This window comes from Pelmatolapia mariae, linkage group LG20 (genome assembly GCF_036321145.2).
Source record: "Pelmatolapia mariae isolate MD_Pm_ZW linkage group LG20, Pm_UMD_F_2, whole genome shotgun sequence".
Taxonomy (NCBI): domain Eukaryota; kingdom Metazoa; phylum Chordata; class Actinopteri; order Cichliformes; family Cichlidae; genus Pelmatolapia; species Pelmatolapia mariae.
The window spans coordinates 8,320,823-8,345,616 of record NC_086244.1 but is presented as its reverse complement, the minus strand read 5'-3'; the positions used below and the strand labels follow the sequence as shown (position 1 = coordinate 8,345,616).

Below are 24,794 nucleotides of genomic sequence, written 5' to 3'. Positions count from 1 at the left end.
TTACCAGTGGACAAAGTAATGTGGTAGAGTTTGTTTGCAAAGAAACAAACACTCTGCTTTTACCTTCTTGCACATGTTGGTTGGATATGCAGCTGGATAGTGTAGTGGTAAGACTACACACCTTTTGGAGCGGAAGTTGCAAGTGATTCCCACCCGGTATCCAGTAAGAGTCCTAGCTAGGCCCCCCATGCTAAAACCAAGCCCTGGAATGGCATGGCTACGTCTGCAGCCTGTCCACAGCTCGGACACAAAGCATTTCACTACATGTACCCTGTATGATTGTGTATGTGACAAATTTGTTGGTTATATTTCATTAGTCCTATCCTGAGTTCAGTTTCCTGATACCGAGTCTCTCCAGGTACAGTCATCTCCAGTAATGTGTGTTAGAGTGACAGCTTTAGCTTAAATCTAGCTTTGTGCCATTTCTGAGCTGTAGCGTTGGCATCTTTGTCCCTCTCAACAAGCTCACAGTTGCTTCTTCAAAATGCTAAGAAGATCGTCTTAGCAGCAACAGAAGGTAATCACCCAACAGGGGATTGGATTGGCTGATTCCATTATTCAGCTGCATGTCAAGTAGTTGCAGGAGACAGAAACCTTAAAGGTGTCAGAGACCGAAAAAGAAGCTAAAAGCTGTTTATTGAGTGCTAAACTTACAAAGTATGATAAAGTTTCTTTGAGTAAAAAAGTAATTGGAGTAGAGCAGCACTTGTATCGAGTTCTGTTTGTGCTGTATCCCTTACATGCCTCAGGGAGTGTGTACAACAAGTACAAAGTGAGTGCAGCACATTCACTTTTTTTGGGATAGAGGGGTAAGAGGCACAAGGCTCCTCCCTGAGAGTTTGTGAAAACATTCCAGCAAAGTGAGAGCGGTCAAATAATCGGAAACTCTCCGAGTGGCCTCTTACTCTTTCTATGCCTCTCACCTTTTTGCATGTGCAGCTGAAACTTATTCTTCTACCGCACGCCACATATGAGCGTTGATGGGTTGTTTGACACTCTGAGGACAATTCTGCAGAGGCAAACATCACCCCGAAGAATCCTCTAAAACTTGGAGAAAGAAAGAAACTCAGCTGTTCCATTGATCGGCTTACAATGAAGCTGCTGTTTGCCCTCCTCATTTCCACTGCCTGGACTTTCACTGGTGCCCAGTATTACTACCAGGGGCTGATGGATTATCTGGAGAACAGATTGTTGGCTATTGAGGTAAGAATCGACCCTCCTTTAAGTGACTTATGCTTTAAATGGCAGCTCAGATCTCTGTGTAGTCATAAAAACATCATAAACAACAGTTGATTGCCTCCTCTTCTTCTTTTGATTTGAATTTAATGCCCTTACTAATGCAAAGCAATTAGTGCGATGTCTGCCCAGCTCATCAGCTCTACAGCAGCCTCCGGGGGGAACATCATTTGATGCATGCAGCCCTCTCCTTCTCTGTCCAACAATATTACATTTTCTTCAGGGTTTAAGACAGTGACACACCAGTAATGAGTACAAGCCCAACCTTTGTGGCTGTGGCATCAAACATCCCAACAGCCTAACCGAGAAATGTGTTCTTCAGAGGTAGAATGAAGCTGCAGTAAACAAAGAGCCTCGAGGAAAGAATCGAATTACCGAGTGTTCAATATTGTTTTTCTTTAAAGTGGCTCTCATAAGGCTACATGTTATATCAATGTCATGAAAGTTTGCGCAAGTCAAACACTTATGTTGACTTGAGGATTAAATGTCTGCTCACCTTAGGGAGTAATTTAAATAATTCCTTTATTCTTTCGGTTTACATTTACAGAGTCAAACTGTGTGCCTCCGTTGCAACGATGTCATCCTTAAAACTGTTATAAGCGTGAAAAAAATTGTCTATTTTAAGTTAAATCCCACTCACTTCCCCCCTGTGGTTTTCCTCCAGTCTCAATTCCAATATACTGGCTCAACTTTTGCATTGATATGAACACGGCAATTCATCAACAAGCTTTCATTGAACTTTCATTTCCATTTGTCCACAGGCTCACAGCGTGTAAAGGAGGAGGGAGGCAGGGGAGCCATCAGTTATTACATCTCAGTCTAAATAATTCACCTGTCACTCTCACTGTGTCAGTCATGTGCTGAGAAATACAGTTCTCCTTTCCATTTAGTTTAGGCGATAATTGATTGATTGAAACAGGAAAGTATTGCCCTCCCACAGTGTTTATAGTTGGAGACACGACTGAGTCAGTCGGGCTGTAAATGCATTGTCCTTACTAATGTGAAAAATACTAATATACTAGTTTCTAAAGGTTACTTGCTTACATTCACCAGCCACTTTTTAGGCACACACACCTTGCCAGTACTTGATTGGACCCACGTTTGCCTTCAGAGCCGCTTTATTTCTGCATGACATAGATTCAGCAAAGTATGAAAGTGTATTAGGCCCACAGTAAGAAAAAAAAAAGTATTATTGATCATATAATTCTGTTTTAAGAAAAAAGTTGAAATGTAGAGATTACAGTGGTTTCAGGGTAAACCTCCACGGCCGCTATAGCCTCTACAAAATGCCTTGTGTAGATGAGTCAGTGAAACACACTGATCAGCCATCTATCCTGTCTTATCTATCCTCATACATCCTCTATATTACACAAGGGCGTAACCATCACTATCCTTGCATCTGTCCATTACAAGCCATTTCCCACTCAAGTTTCTGTTTCTTTTCCTTCTGACCAGATGCAGCTTTCTGCACCATCATTTCATCGTTCAGCTCATAAACACACCACACTGTGTTTATGAGCTGAAAGAAACAATTTCCTTGTTACTGAAACCAATTCTAAAGGGCGATTTCACTAACTCATCTACACAAGGCATTTTATGGAGGGTATAGCAGGTATGCCTTGAGACCACTGTATTCTCCACATTCTGACTTTTTTCTCTAAATAGAATTTCCACTTTATTCTCAAAGTGATTAATAACATATTTATTCTTAATATGGCGCGAACACAAAGTGCTGGAAACATTCCTCTGAGAATTTAGTCCATATTGACACGCTACTGACATCTGTCCAGCACATCCCTGAGGCGTACTGTTGGATTAAGATCTGGTGACTATGACTATGGAGGCCATTTGAGTACAGTGTACTTATTGTCATGTTCAAGAAACCACTTTGAGATTATTTGAGTTTGTGACATGGTGTGTTATCCTGCTGGAATGAGTCATCAGAGGATGGATACACTGTGATCATAAAGGCATGGGGTGGTCAGCAACAATACTCAGGTAGGCTGTGGCATTTAAATAACTTGTATTAAGGGGTGTAAGTGTGACAAGAAGACCAGACCATTATCTATTCTTTCATATTATTCATGCCACATTTGCAGCAGAACTTGAGACTCATCTGACAAGGCAACACTTTTTGGTCTCAGTTGCAGCTCAGTGTCGTCTTACTTCTTTCTTGCTTGGAGTTTGTTGTAGATGAACATTAGAACCAGGTATATACCTCAACTCATTATTCATCTGTCAGCTTGCTGTCAGTTATAACTGTAGAAATGCACGGATGTTGTGATAAAGGAACCATTCATTTACTGGTATCTTCCAATATTTACAGTCTCAAGTGTGGTGAATTCGATAGCTCACTGTTGGCAAGCCTTAGGTTTATGATTGTAACCGTTCATAAGTATTCTAAATAGCAATTTAATACTATCTGTTTAATTGTGCCTTTTATTGAGGCAGTGTTATTTAGTTCCATTTTAAGCTTAAAATAGTCAACATGCTAACTTTACTCATACCAAAGATGGACATTTAGGTTATAAACCTGAGACTTGCCTGAACTCAGTGGAGTGTTTCCAGTTTTGGTCTCTGTCTGGTGAACCACAATGAGAAATGTCATGCTGGTAGGATACATATTGGGCTTTTGTAGACTAATTAGGGTGATTGAAAATTGAAATTACATATACACAGACTCTTTTTTAAGTAACTAACCATTACAAAGCAACGTGGCAAATGGGGGGAAAATAGAGCCAGATCTGCAGCAGCTAGAAGATCAAGATAAAGGTGGCACGGAGGACATGAGCCTGCAGGCTGAATGTGGTTTGAACGGTCATTTTATTTGTATTCTTTCACCGATTTAACCCTTTGTGTTCAATATGTAACCAAAATTACAAAAATAATACGGCATTTTAAAACCATACACCAAAAAACAAAAACATGGTTACTTGTGTTTCCTTAAAAAATCCTACCACTTCTTCAATGGGAAAAATAATAAAAACAGCTAAGAGTTTAAGGTGAATGACTAAATTATTTTAGAGATCTTGCCAGTCAAACCCATTATTGGGTAAAAATTACTTCTGCTAACTTTTCCTTCTTGTTCATGTCATTGCAATATAAAGACATATAAATGTATTCTTTTTGGAAATCAAATCTTATTTTTCCTGGCATTTATTTCCTGCAAGTCATTTATCTTGTGGAACACTTCCACAACTTCAAATCAAATTGCAAGAAATTTTACTTTCAAAGCCAAAATCTCTTCCTCCTACATCTCTTCTATAGATGCAGTTGTGTGTCCAATTTGCATTCATTCTGCAGCAGGTTGCATCCACATACAATAAAAAAAACTCCACCAAAATAAATCACAAAATGACAATGCTATATACTTCAGAAAACAATAGGCCAGAAAAAAAAGTTTTACTGATTAAGTTCTAATTGAATTTTATTATTCAGTTTAAATGTAATTAACTGCACAGCCCTAAAAAACACTGGAAGAAAACTGCATAAAGTGATTTGCAAATGAAACCCACAGATCTCTTCCACCATGCTTTTATTCTGAAGGTATTTACTTAAACTTCCACTCCATAACAGCACAGAGAGTTTGTTATCAAACCTGTCCAAATGTAGACTGGTTTTCAAAGGGCACCAAGGCAGAATTGGCTCTAACAATACAGTCCTGGGCACAGATACTGTGTTGGTGTAAAATAAGTAACAGTAGCACTCAAAATAACTGGGATTAATTTTCTAGATGAAATGAATGTTTGCAAAGATAGTATAAAGATGGACAACATCAAAGCTTCCTGGAGTTAAAACCAAAACATCAAGGAAATTTACTCTGAAACAACACAATTGGTCATCAAACAGATTCAAAATTTACATCAGCAGCAGAAGATGGACAGGATACATTGTTTGTACTGTTTTCATGGCAGGAATTTTATTTTGTATCAAATTGATGACCTCAGCGTTTGCTACAGTGTAAACACAGTTTTTTCCTTGTCATCTGGTTTGAATAAAAAAGAGAAAAAAACACATTTTCCAGTACATTTTTACACTTGTGTTGCTTTCTGCACGTCTCACAGGACCGCATGCAGCTGTGGCATGAGCAATCCCATCGGTACCACACAGAGATGAAGGATTTCAAAAAGCTGACTGCTGAAGCCATGGATGGACTAAAGAATCACCACAGCATGCTCTTCAAAGACTTGGAAGGAGCAGCTGCTCGAGTGGACCGAGTGGAACAAGAGATGGACTACGTGGAAACCCAGATGTCCCCTCGGGCCTGTACGAACAGGGCAGATAAGGTAGTGGAGCAGGAGGCCTGGGAGCTGGAGGAAAGCAGAGGTGAGGAAGAGGAAGAAGAAGAGTGGGAGGAGCTGCAGTCTAGAGTCTCTGGTGAGCTGCGGGGTACACATGCATCTCAGCAAAAATGTCCTCTTCAGGTCTTTGATCTTTTATTTTAATTCACAGTGAAGGAATGACACAGTCAGATCCTTTGGGATGTATATATTTAGAGCTACACATCTACAGGACCGGGCTCCACACCATTTCTTCTGCAGAGAGAGTCTCGGAAGAGCCATGCCTCTGGAAAATGGGAAACAAACACGGCACTGTTACAAGTCATTTAGCAGAGTGCTTTGAGTCACTGTGCAGTCATGTTTTCCAGTAGAATTCTGGCTTTATGCAACTCATTTATTTCCGCAGAGCTACTCCCCTGTTTGCACTGTTTGAGCGCAGCGTTTGTCATTATAATCATCACGTCCCAAGGCGAACTGCTGCTAACGGTGCTGCAATACAACTGCTGCACTGAGTCATTAACTCAGGTAATACTAGCTTGGTTAAAACATGATGTAAAAAGTTGTGAAATCAGTTTTTAATTCCTACTCCACGTTGGCAGATTTAAGTGAATGTGGCACATTAAGCCGGAGATGTATAATTTTTGCACTTAAATGGTTCCAAAAACTAAAATCCCCCAGTGATAGATCATTAAATTGCTTTGGTGCCATTTACTCTCCTTGCAAGGCAAATGAAAAAAGTATTGATTTCTTTATTTTACTGGCTGACTTGACAAGCCAATCAATAACACATTAATTCAAGGATTAGGCTGTAATATCATAAACCCTTTGCTTAGGCTCATAATGATGGTCATACGCAGTATTCTCAAAATCAAAATAAAGTCTATGATTGAACAACAGCCTTCTCTATTAGCTTTTGTGTGCAATCTATTCATGGTGGGAAGGACAGAAAGTGGCCTGAGGTCAGTGACATTATTCTCATGTTCGCCGGAATGATCTCTGCACACAGTTCTCCATTGTGAATGTCTGTGAAGTGACCCAGAATGAACTTTACTGCATTGTAGAGACCCGGTTCAGCTTCTGCAAGCACAATGCTGGCACACATGCCATTGGGGCTTCCGTTTTGTGTATATTTTGGCAAAAGAACGATATTAGTCTTCTTTCTCTTCATGCTGCCCTTGTGCTGCACTCATGAGTCTGAGTCCAATTCCCCGACTGGTTTGAATTTGCCTTTAATTTAGAGAGCCAGATAGAAATGACCACAGGCTGCTGGATGAAAGGCTGCAAATACACATTTCAGTTGAAGAGTTGCACTTTACTGAAACATGTTAATGAAACTAAATGGGAAAAAATATGTTTAAATTATGTTTTTATTAATTCCACTGGTTTTTTTTTAACCATTTCTATATCTTTATACAATTCTGTAATGTCTGTGTTGACATGAGGTTTAGAATATGGGTGCAACTCTTTCCAGCTGTTTTCCAGTTTGGTCTGTTTTTTTCCCTTTAACAGGTAATCAATCACATGGATTACAGTAAGAAAGGCAATAAGGCAGGGCTCTACGCAGCAAGTGGCACATTAATGAGGGTTGAATAAAAAATAACTCAAACTTACAGCCATCAGCTTGCTTGTGAAAGAAATGGACTAAGAGAACTTGTGATTTTCACGTTACAGTCTCAGTGTTTCTTGGAGCAACTGAAAAAAAGAAACCCCGCAGCCAGCTAGTGTTCAGGTGGCAGACAACGCAGACATGCCATGTAAAAGTATAAACAGTCTATGTTGTAGGCTCTGCATAGATTCATGTATAAGGCTAAGTAATCTCTTATAATCAGTCTATGTGTGCTGTTAACAGAGTAACAGTGACAATAATGTTGTTGTCACAGGTGTAATTTATGGAGGAGTTATCACTACATCTTTAGTTTACAGCTTTTGTTATTTTGTTATTGCTTTTGCTATTATTATTATTATTATTATTATTATTATTATTTGTTGTTGTTGTTGTTGTTTTTTTAATTAAACTATCAGAGGGTATTTTTTCTGTGGTAGTAAAATTGTAGAGGAACAGTATGATGGGCACTGCCGTAAAGGTTATTATATGTTATATTTTGTATTAAGTACTTTTTATCTGAAATGATATTTCAGATAACCTGAGATAGTTACAGCTAAACATTTCAGGTTTCTGGCATTTTCAAACAGGAGGTTTGTTGTTGCTTTTTCCTTCCTTCACATATTACTAGAGGGAATTTTGGGGGTTTGTTGGTCAGGCCTGGGATATTTACTGGAAATGGAAATGACCTGCGGCACTAACAAAAATAATGTCTGGTATTATTAACTGACTGGCAAATATGATCTGCAACTGGAGCAGCTGACTAGATGGATGTACTGGTCAGTTAAAAATATATGTACATAATTTAAAGTATATGCAGTATATGAATAGTCCATGAATTTAAAATAAGTGAACATAACCAGTGGCTCTTTCCATTTCACCAGTATCCTCTTCTGTGTGCTTTTTCTCTCACTGCAGACTGTGTGGAAATAATTTCTGGCATCCGATCAGTGAAAATCATGAAGCGAGTGGGCAGTCCCAAGGGCATGTGGACCAGAGACCCGAGATCCTCCAAGGTTTACATTTTTAATGGCACGTCAGGAAACACCATCTACCAATTCAAATCTGTACTTGACTTTTCACGCTCCCTGGGAGTCACAGGCAGCAGAAGCATCAGGCTTCCCTCTGAATGGAGCGGCCCTGGTAGCGCTGTTTACAATGGCTATTTGTATTACATAAAGCAGGAGGCTGAAGCAGATATGCATGTGGTTAAATATGACCTTCTGAGTGGCTCAGTGACAGAAACTACCATGTTCCCTGTGGAGGGCCGTGCCACTGTTTATAACCTCAATCCAGAGACTGTTGCAGACCTTGCAGCAGATGATGGGGGTCTCTGGCTCTTGTATGCCCCCAGTGACAGTGAACCAACCATCAGCCTAGCAAAGATGGACGCTGCCACTCTTGATATAGAGCAAATCTGGGACACTCGATGCCCGCGGGAAAATGCAGAGGCGGCTTTTGTAGTGTGCGGGACTGTCTATGTCGTTTACAACACCCGTCTGGCCAGTCGCTCGCGGGTTCAGTGTGTCTTTGACGTCAACGACATGGTGCTCAGTGAAGAGGCTCCACTCATCTACTTCCCCAGGAGGTACGGGGCCCACGCTAGTCTGAAATACAACCCTGAGGAGAAGCAGCTTTACGGCTGGGATGATGGCTACCAAATTATTTATAGACTGACCATGAAGAGGAAACTCCTGGCTTGACAGCAGAGAAGTGGTGTCATATTTTCAAAGACATATAAAAAAATAGGAACAGGGAATTTATATAGCCTATCCACCTTTTCCCTATTCATGTGATACTTTGTTTCTGCAATAGTTAAGCCACATAACATCCCTTTCTTCTCAGAACTTTAAGGGTTCTTTTTAAATTATGGTTAAACATAGCCTTTTTACACCTTGACTAGAAAGCTAAGATTTGCATAAATTTTGGAAGTTTGATTTTTCTCATTTCTAAAGTGTGTTTTTATATAAATATGAATGTTTTCACAGAAAATAAATGATAAGATGACATGCTAATTACTGGCCTTTGGCTGCGGTTTCACATTTTAACTTAAGGGAAGGTTATCTGAACAATTAAAGAGTGCACCTTTGAAGTAAATGGAACAAAAACTCCACCAAGTGAACCTTTTCCTCTTATTTGTGTGATGTCTGGTCTGGTCTTAGTATCAAGTCAACAACTTAGAATTTCTCACTGTCTATGAGATGCGTGGGAAATGACTATGTGAATTTCTGCAAAAATAAAATAAAAGGGTCCAATGTAACCTCTACCAGGCAAAGCTGACACATTTTAAGGAATCCACACAACTGACATTTTTAATAGTTTTCATCATATTTCTGTTTGCATAAAATCTAAGCTGAGACATGTAATACCTTCAGTGTGTCCTGGGTGTATTCTGGGGGCTCATGCCTGGAACAACTTATTTAGGAGTTGCCCAGGAGGCATCCCGCCCAGTCAGATACCAAAACCACCTCAGCTTCACAGAGATGATTCATATCATGAAGAATATCATCTACCGCTGCCATTTCCAGTTTAATAAAACACACAGATTCAGCAAGCGCACGCTTCACAGTCTTTGTCAGGGTAATGAGAAACTAGTTCATCAGTTGTTTTGCTAATACACACCTTAATCTTCATCGATATATTTAATCCCCAATCTATGTCATACAGTGCTGAAGACTTAATTCAACTTGGATTCCTTTAAATTCTTCTATTGTCATGCCTGTTTTTTTCTGAGCTCAATGCTTTTTTTTTTGATTGCAAAAAAAATTCCTCCATCACTGGTCATTGGTAAATATGATGATCACTGGATTAATTTATTACACGTCTTCACCAGAAAGATGAAGATGTCCAGCAAGATGCAGGAGACTGTCAACATACATAAAATAATAAAAGACGTGCAGCATAAATCAGTAAGACTCTAATCTTGTCATTTTGCATTAAATAGTAGAACATTGAGGGGTTTTTTAAATTTTGTTTTTTTGGTCTAGAGTCTTGTTGTCTGTGCGCCTTTCTGTCACCAGTTTTTTAATAAAATTAGAAGTTCTTAGGTAGCCCATTCTTCTGTTTGTGATGTTTACTGGTGGCTAGAAAGCAGCTAATATGTGAATTAACATCTGGTGGTAATTTTGACTTACACCCAACCAGAAATAAAACGTTTAAGACAGGCAGTAGTGTTATAATCTGTCTGATTTTCAGAAATGCAATCTAATGCTGATGTCATTCATTGCTGAACTGAACCATTTTATTTGCTTGGGGGACTGAAAAGTTAAGAGGAATTCAAGCGCCAGCAAATCAAACATAGTTTTTCTTTAAAAGCCCCAATGCTGCCAGCAGCCAATCAAAACCCATTATGTAATTATCCAGAGAGTGGGATAATTGCTTATACAGTTTAACATCTCAATAAAGGGGAAGTTGATTATTGCATCTTGCGATCACCCTATTTTACTCAAAAAGGGTTTGCTCATGCTAACTGATAATGGAAGCTCAGTTAGGTGAGCTGTGAGTGTTTGGTAGATGTTGCTATGATGATCATGTGAGCAAAGATGCTCCCCAGATGTCACGTGCTGAAACAACATGCATGCATGAATCTTCAGCCCTCCAGAACAGTGCGTTTTAAATCAAGCTACCTTTAGTATGTCACATTTTTTAAGCAGGTCATTCTGGATATTTGTTTTGGCAGATGTTGAATTACACACGACACATCCCCTAAAGGTCTCCTGGGATCAAACCAAAGATCTTTTGCTCTTGAGGTGAATGTGTAAACCACTGCACCATGCAGCCACTACTGAACCACACTTTAAGTAACAATGATAAACTAATATGCTTATGTTTTTAGACTTCTGGCATGAGCTAAGTACAACTATCAGTAACAGTTCTCATGAAAATGCTAGAGAACACCTGTGAGGGTGATCTGAAGAAGTGGCCTGTAACAAACTCACAATAACAAATTCAGTTAGTGTAGTGTGAAGAGGTTATTATTTCTCTGCTCTGTTTCTGCTCTTAGAAAAATGCTATTGTGTTGTGGATTCTTGAACAATACATGCTCAACTGTTGCAATGTGGAGTGCTAATAAGCAGAACACTTCCTTTATAACAAAAGAAAAATCAATGAAGTAGCCAAACATGCTGGTGAGCATTATTGGAGGCCTTTTCTTGAGGTCACCTTCCCACTACTTGGTGAAAACCTGATCATATTGACCCCTTATAACTCAATTTTTACACTCTCACGAACACGAATCCAGTAGAACCAATAACTGAAGGCTCATTATTCCTGCAATGCAACATGGATAACAGTCTTCCAAATTCACATAAAGGAAATACAGTATATACAGAGCTTAGCTAGTATCTTAAATATAAAATGACACAAAACAAACAAAACCATGAAAATGCCATTCAGTTTATTAGAGCCTGTCAAGTCCTAACTGCTGTGTGCTGTGTGTGTGTGTCCACCCCTCATTTAATTCGACCATTTGATTCAGTCGGAATCCCATTTCCTCCGTGCTCAGTCCTGCTTGTTAAGCCGCTGGCTGTGTTGTCATTATATGGTGTGTTTGCCAGAAAATTCTCAGCACAGAGCCTATTTTGCAGAAGTCTTTTAATCAAAGAAAAGAAAATCATGTCACAGAACTGATAACACATCACGCCCCATGGGAGAAAAAAACAACAAGCAATTTTCTGATGTGGATTTTCAGACTTGTTAAGACAAAAAGAACGCGGTGGAAATACTGTATGCCATTTCAGTTTTTTACACAATGGTTCACTCAGCGTTTGAATCTCCATAATGATCTAAATTCTAAAAGGAACCCATAATAAACATTTGTCTGAACTAACATTTTCTCAAACATTTCTATTATTACAAATACAAAATGCCCGATAAAAAAATTGGAAATTCAGTGCTATCGTAACAGCTGGAAGGGATATGAGATCATATCAAGAAACATTACAATATTAGGCAAAGCCAGAAGGTCTTTAAACAGTCCATAAACTGAGGCAATTGATTTAACAGATTTTATCTACTATGAAAACACACCACATTGTTAGACCATCATAAAGTACATTTTATAAAAGAACAGAAACTACATTATAATATTTCAACACTTGTTTCAGATTTTACATTTAAATAAGATATTAGAAATCGATGAATATTGGCGTTAGTCTACAGAGAAATTTCACCATTGAAAACTGCGTGGATGACAGCAAATTTCAAACATCTGTGAAAGGGGAGTTGGTGCTATGATGGATTACGCCAAGCACAAACAATAATGCACTGACTCACTCTCATGGTAACAAGTGCCAATTAGAGAAATGCCACTGCTCTATAGATACTGACCTGTCCACCCATCAGCTGCCCCCGCTTTGTCATCCCAGCCTCTTACGGAAATAGAGCAGTATTAAACTGCTCTCTCTCTGGGTAAACTTCCCATGAAGGAAATGACTAAAACAGGCCCTACTCGGTCTGCTGAATCCATCTGCTCATGTCTGATATCTGGACCCAACTTTTCAATGACATTTTCACAGACTCTGTGATAAATAGGATGTTCATTGTACAGCAGCCTGCAGCTGAGTTTAAGTATTCCTTTCCCAGAGATGTCTAGACGGTTGCGTGCCATTGCCAAGAACATTGTTAAATATGAGATTAAATTTGCTGTAGGCTGATGTTATAACACAAAATTACTATTTAATAAATGGTCCTCATGTCAGAAAAAAAATTGTCTGTACAAGCCCTACCAAATATAATCTTTAAATGTTGTCTGTCAGCCTCCCTGCTTAACATTTACTCTGCATATTATCATGTCTGGGCTAAATGTCCTGATTTTAACTCCAGAAAATTATGAAATAAACTTTTATTCTGGCTACAAAGCTAAAAAAAAAATCCCTAATTATACAATATTAGTATAGTTTTAGTTAAATTTTGCCTTTGTTTACAAAGAGTTGTGTATGAGCATGCAGCAGGGAGGTAGAAAACCACAGAATATCTTTATTAACAAGGGTAACTTGTAGTAATTAAAAAATAAGAATATAGTTGCCAGAAAAAACAGTAAAATAGGTGACTATTTTTCACAAAGTTTTGCTGGATAGCTAGCACTCATAACCAGGGATAAATTAACATGAAAGTCAGGTTGGTATGATAAAGGAGTTTCTGTGTGATTGACGTCCACGTTAAAAAGCAGATGCACAAGTGGAAGTGATTAGAAGTACACTAAAAATACATCCTCAATGAGAGCAGTCCAGAGGTTCACCAGAAAGTAACCTTGAAGGAGAGATTGGCCAATTAAAAAAAAAATCTGTATATTGTGGGGGGTGCCAAATCCATAGGCTGCATCCTCCTGAAGACCCGGCCTTTGCGGTCTACGTGGGCCGGGTCCTCCGAAGGCCGGGTAGGCCGGAAGTGAGCGGCTGTGGACGGTCTAGCCTTCAGTTTTGCGTCACCAGCTGTCTCGGTGGAGTTTAATAAACTCGGCCGTCTGCTCCTTTCTATCTAAAATATAACAGGACATTGATGTAAATTCTCAATCATTCACACTTCTGTTTAATCAGTTTTAATCAGTGCGGGGAGTTTGCTGTTATCGCCCTGGCTAGCTATCGAGCTGGCGGGTAACAGACGCCTCCGAACGTGTCGGAGCACTTTTGCAAATATGTGATATCTTGATAAACCGAGCAGATATTTGAAGTTTACACAACTACATTCTCGCCTGAAAATATCTTAAAAGTTTATTTTGTGACCCAGAAAGAGTAATAAGAGTAATATTAAAACTTAGTAGCGGCCGCCATTGTTGAAAACTGGAATTGCCTGAGCCACGCTATGAATTCTGGGATATGGTGGGCCACGAAGGACACACCCGACCCATCCTTCAAATTCGGGGAAAAGGAGGACGCATTTGTCGGCTGCATTCGGAGGAGTCTATCAATTTGGACAGCCTTTGACGCGTTGCTGTGACGTAATCGGCCTACAAATGCGGCCTCAGGAGGATGCAGCCTATTAATTTGGACACCCTCTATATGTATAGCTTTTTCCCCCTCTGCTGTAAAAGGCTGATGGAGGCTGATTGTCGTCACCACACCTGGTGGGCGGGTGGTGTGGACATCTAAGTCTGTTTATGCGATAACTCAAGAATCACATGACGTAGGAGCTTCAAATTGATATCATACGTGCATGTACAAAAAATCTTGTATAAAGTTGAATTTCGGTGACCTTGACCTTGGAGTCAAGTTTTCTGAAAATCTTGTGAATGCGGTAATTCAAGAAGGAAACCTGGGATTTTCTGATTGATACCATCTACAAAAAATCTCGGATGAGTTGGAATCTCAGTGGCCTCGGCGTAAAGGTCCATGACGAAATATTTCCAGTTAAAAAACTGCTTTTCATCTTAATAAGTGTCGAACTTGATCATAAGAGAGCAGTCAAGGCCATGCCGGCAACCAGCTAGGAACCATGAAATGGCTTGTATTCATTTTATGTGATACCGCAATTTGTGCTTCATTTTGCCATCTGCCCTGAATAAAAAATAAATAAATAAAAAAAACCCTGCCTGCTGCAGCATACTATTCGTCAAAGGTGTTTTTACAAATGCACTGAAAGTTCTGGGTGCTGACTTTTTCTAACTATTACATGATGGAGAATCTTTAAAAGCTAAAATATTTGTTGCATTAGATGATCTTTAACCTGTCAGCTCCTCAGTACAAAGTCTGTATGATAATTGATTGTGCTAATTTGAGAGTAATGCAGCTAACAGTCCGGGAGTTTCACGGCTTGTGAATGGCTGTAATGTCTCCTGCATGATCTATCTAGTCAGCACCTTTGTCTAAACCAAAAGGTATCATTTCTGGGAGTGACAGAACTTCAGATTATGTCATGTTGTGTGATCCATATGAAAAAGGATGGCTTAGATAATTTCCTGAATTGGTTCTCCTGACATTGTTTAAGTACTTGTGAGAAAACTAATAAAGTCACAGAAGTCAGGGCTGAAGAATTTTAAGAGTTAACGTTTGGGGATTAAACAATAGACTGTAAGTAAAAGATGAACATAGCCTCCTTGTTTGAAAAGTGAAGCCAATTTGGACAGTGCCTTAATAAGCAAGTTTTTTTTCCAATAAATAGTAGAGGTCGACTCATCAGGTTGCAAGTCTACAGGAAGAAAAACCCTTCTGCTCACTGAGTCTCAGTAAATCTCTTGTCAAATTTGCCACTAGTGTTTAAAACAATGAAGCAGAATGTGCTTTATGTTGGTCTAGGCTATGATTGATGAGCAGTGTTTGGGTCATTACTCCAAAGTAATACATTACACATTTCTCATTACTTTCCTCATAAGTAATGTAGTACATTACATAATTACTCATTCGGGAAATTAACTGGTTACACTACTTGCTAAATTAATTTTGTGTTTTCCTTTAATAATCAGCTAACTATATAAACCCAAAGCTATAATGCACAAACTGACACAAATCCCTCTCTCACTGAGGACAAACATATCAGATCTGCCTTTTAGTGTCACCTATGAACACAGAACTGACAATGTGCTTTCTTTGCTAGCTTTTGCATTAGCGTGCTATCTGTGCAGATGCCTGCAAAGAGTCAATGCTGTGTGAGCAGTACAATGTGGCTGTTTCTATTCTAGATGGAGTTTGCACTTTGCCATTGCGCTCTTGTTCTTTCGTGCAATAAAAATAAAAGGAATATCCAAAGTTCCACTCCTTAAATGATGTAGACCATTCCGAGATTATCATTCCAAATCAGCTGATTGTTGTGTAAATACACATTTAAAAAGCCATGTTTAATTTGTTTTTGTTTGTTTTTTTAATTCTACAGAAAACGTGATGCTTTGGAATGTAAGTAATGACATAATTGTAACTGTAATGTAAGTACTGAATTTAGTACAAGAATATGTTACATTACTGTGATTTTGAAAAATGCTATACTAATATATAATAATATTATATAATGTGTTACTTTGGAACATGGTACACCCAACACTACTGATGAGTCCTTATGAGAGTGGAGTGTTCCTCAGTTTCTCAGCATCATCCACCCCTCTCTCATCACATAGGGCTCCAAAACACCAACATGGTGATGGTAAAAATGGGCAGCTTAAAGCTTCACAACAGGACTTTATTAACCAAAGGGTCATATCACGTTGGCTGCAGACATCTTTTATATACAGTTTATGAGCTTAACATAATTGGATATTAAAAAAAACGAGTTCATAACTTGTTCAAGTAAGTGCTTAATTAAGCTTACACAAATTTAGTATCCATTGTATGTAGGGGTTATGAGGGAGCTTGACTGAAATTGCATCATCAGCACTTGTGCAGCATTGCAGCTGCTAGTGTGTAAAGTCAGTACGATAAAGCAATGCAACGATCCGTTCAAAACTGTAACTCAGTATAATGTCTGGAGTAAAAGGCAGTTGTATCAAACATATCAAAGGTGTATATTCCATAGATACGCAGACTGCATCCATCATCTTTTATCCAACTAAAACTTGAGTTACTGTAAAGAGAGCCAATAATTACCAGGGACCAATCAAATTAATAATACTGATACAGATCAAACATTTTCTCACATCAAATATCCTCCAAATGCCACATATTACAGATCCAGCATAATTTATCCCTGTAAATGAACCCAGCAGTATAATTAGACAGCATAAACATCAAGAAAGTTGAATGTTTCTAAAAAGGAAGGAATTTCTTCTTTTTTTTCATTTAATATTTTAAATCCTTACCACCAACAAGGCTACATAAATTTAAAGTCAGTTTTTTTTTATCTAGCCTTATCATTATATTTCTCTTCTGTTTTTTTCTGTTTAGATAAAACATACATACGGTAACCAGCAGATGCCTGTACATAAAGCTATACACATCCACCAAAATCAGATGAAGAAAAAAACCCATAAAAAAACACAATATGTGACAAAAGTGTTTCTGAAAGGTGTTTTTCTCTGAAAGAAAACATGAGCGTTGGTGTGAGTTTTCACCTGGAAGAGAGGGTGAGATTGCAACATCAAACAGAGAAAGAGGTAAGGGTGTGTAAAGTGTGCTCACATTTTCCCTGTTTACAGAAACCTTTGCAGCTCCCTCTGTGAAAACTTTTGTGTGTCAAAATTATATTTTGTCTTTTAAAATCTGGCTGTGCCTTTGTGTGGTAATTTAACCTCCTACCTCTTACGCTGAAAGTGGACAAAGACCCGAAAAAAATCTGCAATGCAGCCAATTTGCTCTGCTGTGAAGCCCAATAATCCTGCAGCTTTTTCTTCTTTGTCATGTAAAATGTCTGCTTTTGAAAACACACCAAAGCTGCAGTTTGTCAGGCTGACAATATATTAGTTTCAGTCTGATCCAACCTCTCTTCAGTAAGATGGAGATCTGATAATTGCTTCTGTTAGTGATGAAACTGGAAGTACAGCAAACTCAGCTGGAGCATCACAAACAATAACGAATGGTGGAGTGGTTTTATATCTAATATTTCCAAAATGCTACACTCAGCATCATTTATTCTTATACAGCTGTAGAGTTTTGAAAAAGCTTCAGATCTCTTAAGGTCTTCTCCTTTTCTGCTGAGGCCGTGTCCTCAGCTTCCCTCTGTGAAACCTCCACTGCTTTCAAGGAGTGATATCCGACTGAGCTTTTTTATTTTTTTTCATCAAACGTCTCTGCAGTGCAATGTTGAATCTTCAGTGTTTGAAAAGTCTCCTGTGAGGACACCGGAATCAGCTCGTCTCAGCTCAGACAGCTCAGTATCTGCAGACTGCATGTCCGCCAATTGACTTCGGGCCATCAAAACACCCACATTTGAAATTGAGGACCCTAAATTTTAACCCGAAAACAGAGTTGGTTTTACACAACTAACTGACTGACGGCAGTCCGAGATCAGTTCTTGGGAGTGCTCTGGGACTAGACTCGAGGAAGGGAGAAACAGAGGGAGAAAGTGGGAGAGGGACACACGCTGGGGTTGTATTTCTCCTCAATCAGACAGACAGGAAGTGGTTTAGCAGGAGGACAGAAACCCCCTTCTGGGCTGCTTGGTCACAGGTGGCTCTGCTCAGGGACTGGCTGGGGGCCTGGGTGAAGGGCAGGAGCCTTGGCTGTCAAAGCTGGCTGTCCTCGCCTTCCACTACAGGGCACACAGACACAAGGCAGTGATTCATGGCACATATGTCGCTTTGCTCACTTTCAATATCGGCCAAAACAAAGGTGTCAAATCAGTGTGTCAGAACATTCAGTAAGTGACAAAAAAGTAACATGAAACCTCAACACTAAACATACAAAATGTCATCATCGTTTCTTCTTCTGTGCCTTAAAATGTTGAATTTAAAACAAAGAAAGCTCCCTAATCACCTGCACCTTATTCCGCAGAACTTTCTTTTATTTTCATTTTCTTGGAGCTATTTTCCTGAAAACTTTCATTTCATTTAATGATGCAAAATGTAATAGAGTCACATCTAGCCGTAAAAAGCCTTATGATTTGGCTGCAATTATAATAGAAACAAAGAAAGCCACAGTTATTATCTTTAGTGCTGGCTTGTGTATAATGAAATTTGCCTTTAAATATCCATCAAGTTTTGGAACGGCAATTTCTATAATGCAGAATTAAACACTGAATTTGTTGCCATGGGTTCAGCAATGCTCTCACTACTTCCTAAAGTTACCATGGTTTTTAAATTTGCTTCATGTGTATTCTGATTGATAATTGCTTTGTAGCTGCATTTGCATTGAAAGTGGACGTGGTATGTGTTTCCTTGGTTCTTTTCTTATATGCTCATCAGCCAATTGATTAGGTACGCCTTTCTAGTACTGGGTTGGCCGTCCTTTTGCCTTCCATCACCTACGGACAGGTAATGAAAACAGTCCTCAGAGATTTTGATCCATGTTAAAATGATAGCATGACACAGTTGCTTAATACACTTTGTTGGTGTCACATTCTTCATGGGAATCTCCCATGACTGTGGAGGCCATTTGACTCATCATTACGCTCAAGAAACCAAATTGAGATGATTTAAGCATGGCGTGTTATTCTACGTAAGTAACCATCAGAAGATGGGTAAACTGTGGTCATAGGGGCATAGACATGGTCAGCAGCAATACTTAAGTTGGCTGTCAGGTTTAAAAAAAATGATAATCTGTTACTTGGAGCCCCAAAATGTGCCAAGAAAATCTCCCTACTCCATTACACCTCCAGCAGCAGCCTGAACTGTTGATACAATGCAGGTTGCTGTTTACATCAAATTCTGATCCTACCATCTGAATTTTGCAACAGAAATCAAGACTCACGAGAGCAGGCAACATTTTCCCGAATCTTCTTATCCAATTTTGGTGAGCCTGCATGAACTGCAGCCTCATAGCTGCCAGGAGTGGATGAAATGCACAGAGTTTGTTCTAGATTAAGAACCAGCACAAGCCTGGTGGGAAAGCTTTAGTAGAGATGTTATTTGAGTTACTGTTGCCTTCCTCTCAGCTTAAAGCAGTTTGGCCAGGCAGCTCTGACCTCTGGCATAAACAAGGCATTTCTGCCCAGAGAATTACCGCTCACTGGATGTTTTCTCTTTTTCTGAGCATTCTCTGTAAACTCTATAGATGGTTGTGAGGGAAAAATGCCAGTAGATCAGCAGTTTGTGAAATGCTCAGACCAACCAGTCTGGCACCATCATACCATTTTCAATGTCACTTAAATCACCTTTTACCCCCATTTTGATGCTCACTTTTAGCTTCAGCAGGTCCTCTTGACCATGTCTATATGTCTAAATAAGTTGTTCTGTTGTGATTGAGTGATTAGGTATTTGTGCTAATGAGCTGTTGAACAGGTGTACCCAATGAAGTGGCTGGTAAGTGTATATACAAAGGGGAAAGGCAAAGGGTAACTTTTAAATAAAGCCTTTATGTAAGTAAGCTGTTCTAAAAGCTCAGTTTCATTTTTTTCTACTCTTGGCTCCGTATGATGTCAGGAGGAAGGGATTTTTGTAATGTACTAATCTGAGCCAGTTTGATCATAGGAGACCAACCCAAGTACAATTTCAAAATTCTATTATTGAGGGTCAGCCAATCGGAAGAAGCTTGGCTTAAAGAGAAGCTCATTAGAGACAGTGGAACAACTGACAGGCTTCACCAAAGCCCGGTATAAGAAACGCGGGGATTACTTTCAGTCTGAGAATGAAAATATGGAGCTACAGTTTTAGGATAATAGGCCCCATTTGAAAAAAAAAAAACAGGAAACTTTAAAAAAGTAACAATAACTAGAATATTTTACAGAAACCAAACAAATATTTTCTATGTCATTATAATCTTTGGTGCACATGTAGCATAATTCCAAGTTTTGACTTCCTACTTGTGAGGTACACATAAAAAGTAAAACTGTGCTACTTTTTAGTCGCGTCTTTCTTGCTGATTGTGCTAAGCCAATTTATCTATTATTATTTGTTGTTTATGCGATACTAATGCATGTGCCGACAGCTATCATTGCACTAATCGATTGGTCAAGAAGAGTTCCAGGTCCAGGAAGTCCAGGTTTTACAACAATCATGTTTTTTGATGGTTTATGGATTTTTTTGCTTTGGTTTTTAGAGATATCAATATTCTCATACTTAATTACCTCAATAAGCAGTTTTCCAGTGGCTGCTCCAAAGTGTATTGATGAATGAGCCAAATTAGACAAACAACTAACTTTAAAGTTAATTTGCAAAGCGCTCCGTGGACCTGTTGCTCAAACCTCAAGCAGCATCTTTCTTCAAGTCTCTCCTTCAGAGCCCTTCACAGTTTGAATCCTCTTCCCTATAGCAATGTTCCTTAAGTAGGCTGAGAATTACCAGCTAAGCACCCTGATACCTCATCCAAAATCATAAACACGTACAGAATAATCCATCCTCAAACTTACCTCCTTCTCAGATTTCTTGGGCTCCAGCAGGGGGTGCCAGTGTGCAATGGGCTTCCGCGGATAGGCCAGCATTTCGTTCCAGTGGTCCCTGCCAAGTCCCTCAGCACTGCATCCAACCCTCATCACACCAATGATCTCATTATGACCTACCCTGTAGGGACACGCGCATACTGGTATGAATACGTCTGATTTAACTTGAGGTGACATCTCATACATCACATTGTTTATAACTGTAAGACACCCATTTTGTAATCAGAGGAGACACAAATCTGAGTGTGGTTGTCCCGCCGATTGACGCGGTGGATCTGCAGCTGATCCGCTCTGTGGCAGAAGAACTGACTCGCTTCAGAGCTGATCTCTGCTCTCTTAACAATGTGAAGTGTAAATGGAGGAAACACATAATCCCCGAGATTATTAACAGCACTGGATTTTCTCCTTGCACAATAGCAGATTGTAAAGAAAGCACCTGGGGCCGCACCTCTAATCCTGGTACTGCTCTGTTAATAAGAAAGACAAAATATGATCTATATACATATATATATATGGGGTTTTTTCCCCATCAAACTTCAAATGAAATGATTATGTGATTACTGGATCCTGATAACTTTTTAAATTATTCCAGTCAAAAAGAAAGTTTGTGGTTAATTAGACTTTATACACCGGGACTATAATATATGTGTATACAACACTAAAAGCATCTTCAGCTCTAATGGACCAGTAGGTGAAGGATTATAAATCAGTTTATACAAGAAACAAGTCAAGTGGAGACTAATTTGGAGGCAAAGTTTGGGCAAAGTTGTCCTGTATAGTGGATATACTGGACAAAGGATGTTGAAGGAGGAGCTGCCAGGCAGAAGACTCATGAATGTAGTGAGGCAGGATATGCAGAACGTCCATGTGACAGAAGATCATGCAAGTGATATGGTGAGATGGAGGCAGATGGTCTGCTGTGGCGACTCCTAAAAGGAGAGCAGAACAAAGAAGAAGATACGAGACATCTAATACGAGGCCTCCTTAAGATCTGTTGGTGAGGAAATGCTCTCCATTTCTAGATGAGTGAAGCCTGCAGCTGTGCAATGGTCATTAGTTGTGGCGGCCTCTGATGACCTCATTAACCCAGCTCATGTCAGGCATATTTAGTAGCAGACATTATGGGACTCAATGTTGGCAAAAGAGGTGTCTGGATGTGTTATGAATCCATAAAGACCTACATTACTATGTCAGTCATGCCTGTTTTTGTAGTTAGTTTTGTCTCCTCAGTCAGTCATGTCTTCGTGTTTGTTTGTCTTTCTGTCTTCTGTAGGTTTGTGCCTGTGTTTCAGTATTATTTATTTACTGCGCCTGCTCTGTATTTTGTCCTACTTGCCTTATCTCGTTATCCCAGATTTGTTCCCGCTGTGTCTCCCACCTGTTTCCTCTCCCCTCATTACCTGGTGTGTATTTGTTGTCTGAGTCTCCCCTCGTTCTTTGTCGCATTCTCCCTGAGGTTGTGTGCCCTGTGTGGTCCGTATTGTTTCCATAATGACAGTTCCATATGTTGTCAGTTCCTGCCTAGTCTAAATTTTTCTTATTTTGTATTTTGCTCCATGAGTTACAGCAATAAAGCGTTTTTTTGAGTCAAGGTTTGTTATCTGTGTCCTGCATTTGGATCCACATTCTGCCTGTCACACAGCAACATATGACACAGACATGTATGCCAGCATCAACCATGACTGTAGTCAGCTTCAGTCAGTTGTGGCACCAATGACAATGCTGTGCTTTTGTGGTCTGAGACTGCCTTGAGAAATGCAAACTGAACCAATTCTGAGGTGTACAAGTAATATATAAATTCGTATTTTTTTTAACAAAACCAAATAACATATAAACTGTAGTTTATATGTGCCAGCAAATATATACTTAAAATCCTGTTCCTATATTTTAACTTTCAGGTAAGCAGAAACAAATCTATTCACCTGCAGCAGCTTTCTAATGTCAAAATCTGCACTTGCATGATTCTGCACAAGTAAGATAATCTTTTATTAATTTTCCTGCTGGTTTCTGGTAAACAGAGACTGCTGCTAAATGTTGAACAAAGCATTAGTTATTGCAGGCCACAGAGTCAACCTGCATAACCTAATGGAAAATCCTGTATCCTGTATGGAATGGACTATCTAAGGTGCACCAGGATGTCCACAGTTGCAGCTGCTTATGCAACTCACTTTGCAACCCACCTCCACTCCTTTATTTCCCACTATTTCTGAAATAGATGTAATAAGTCACTTATTACATCTATTTCCACTAGCAGGCAAGCCATCACAACTAGAAACTGGAACTGAACAGCATTTTTATCCCTTGACCCCAAAAGCCATATTGAGGCAGTCGCCCACATTTTGACAGGCTGTGCAGGATGTGAAGTATTACTTTTTACTGAGTGCGTCTGAAGAAGTCAGGAAAGGGTTTTTATTATATTCAGTTTCACACAAGTGAAAATAGGGCATGAAGCGACACAGTGTATGTGTTTCACAACCGGCTAAGAAATTACTTAAATTGTCAGATATCCCTACTGAAACCCAGCTGACAGAACAGCTGCTAAAATAACACTGAAATAAAAGACAATACAGGACTTTATACATTTCATGAAACCGTAAACAAAAACAAATTTCAGCTTTCCTTTATCCTTATTGCATGTACTTAGTAAGAAAATTGGAAAGTGTACTTTGTGAAATCAGTTATTTGGCCTGGAAATCTGCTTACATGCGCTTTTATTTTATTTTTTTTTATTTATAAGAAATTTCAGACTGCCTCCCAGCATTGCAAACATCTCCCATATTGTCTCACACAAACAGTGTTTGCCTCACATTTAATTTTTTGGTATCTGGTCAGCCTGATCATGACTGCGCTGGGAGCTTCATATGTTCAATGAAAAGGCAAATGGATAAAAATGTATCAGACAAAAAGCTGAAACATTTTTTCACTATTACTGAATGACTAAGTCAAGTATGTACGTACAAATCATAGTCCATGACGGAGATGTGGAGGCTGACGTGGTCCATACTGTCCGGTGGGATGTCAAAGATGATGGCCTCGTTGTAGGTGGGATTCAGGGTGTTCTTTTTAATGCTCGTCTTCTTCTTTTTCAAACGTCTCCCATCACAGATGAGCGACACTTTCACGTAGGGATCTGATAGGTGAGAGGAAAACAGGATAAACAAGGGCAGAAAACGTGACTTTATAATTGAATATCATTACGTTTGGACAACCTCCAAGTTGTACGTCTCTTTCAGGAGCAGCCAGAGCAGCAATTATCACGAAGGCCTCTGGCAAATCTTAAAAACAACAAAGCTTCTGTGGTTGCTTTGACTGCCAAAACATCTTCAAAGAAGTCCAATGAATACAGTGTTAATAGTGTTAACATGAAAGCAATGCTGGGGGAACCAGGAATCAGTAATGTGCATAAACGTAGATGAGTGAATGTCTTATTTAACCAAAGACAAGGGGAGGCCATAGAAAACTGCTAAAAAGCATGACTGAGAGAGTCTCCTGAATGCTGATTTAAATTTTCATCTGTTATTAATAAATCACTTTGCATGAGTTATTATACTACACTAATCAGACGTAAGCCACCTTAAAAAATGCCCCAGCATACAGCCCGATATACTTGAAGGCACGGTTCAGTAAATCGAGATAATGGCAGTCAGCTAAATCCACGAAAACTCCAAGGATTAAAATTGTGAATAACATCAAAAAAAATTGAAATGTCATTTAAAACTGGAAGAAAATTACCACTTTTACTCCGAATTACACCTAAAGCCTGGCATTTAACATGCGATAAA

General features: G+C 39.2%; 2 protein-coding genes across 3 annotated transcripts in view; one reads left to right on the top strand and one right to left on the bottom strand.

Annotated features, from left to right (window-relative positions):
• The first annotated feature begins 893 nt into the window (after nucleotides 1-893).
• olfml3a (olfactomedin-like 3a) lies at nucleotides 894-10,143 on the top strand. Of its 2 annotated transcripts, none has more exons than XM_063464406.1 (3): nucleotides 894-1,203; nucleotides 5,301-5,562; nucleotides 8,038-10,143. In XM_063464406.1, the coding sequence occupies exons 1-3, from the start codon at nucleotides 1,093-1,095 to the stop codon at nucleotides 8,820-8,822; spliced, it is 1,158 nt and encodes a 385-aa protein (XP_063320476.1). In that variant the 5' UTR covers nucleotides 894-1,092; the 3' UTR covers nucleotides 8,823-10,143. The 2 variants fall into 2 exon arrangements, with proteins under 2 accessions (XP_063320476.1, XP_063320475.1); XM_063464405.1 differs by having other exon boundaries at nucleotides 5,301-5,613.
• Nucleotides 10,144-11,567: 1,424 nt separating this feature from the next.
• The window catches only part of syt6a (synaptotagmin VIa), an 83,214-nt gene continuing 69,987 nt past the window's right edge, over nucleotides 11,568-24,794 (bottom strand). Inside the window, exons 5-7 of the mRNA XM_063463542.1 lie at nucleotides 23,971-24,142; nucleotides 20,983-21,133; nucleotides 11,568-18,228 (exon numbers count right to left, since the gene is read on the bottom strand). Coding sequence (XP_063319612.1) covers nucleotides 18,157-18,228; nucleotides 20,983-21,133; nucleotides 23,971-24,142 — 395 coding nt within the window. The 3' untranslated portion in view covers nucleotides 11,568-18,156. The remainder of the gene's footprint in view (nucleotides 18,229-20,982; nucleotides 21,134-23,970; nucleotides 24,143-24,794) is intronic.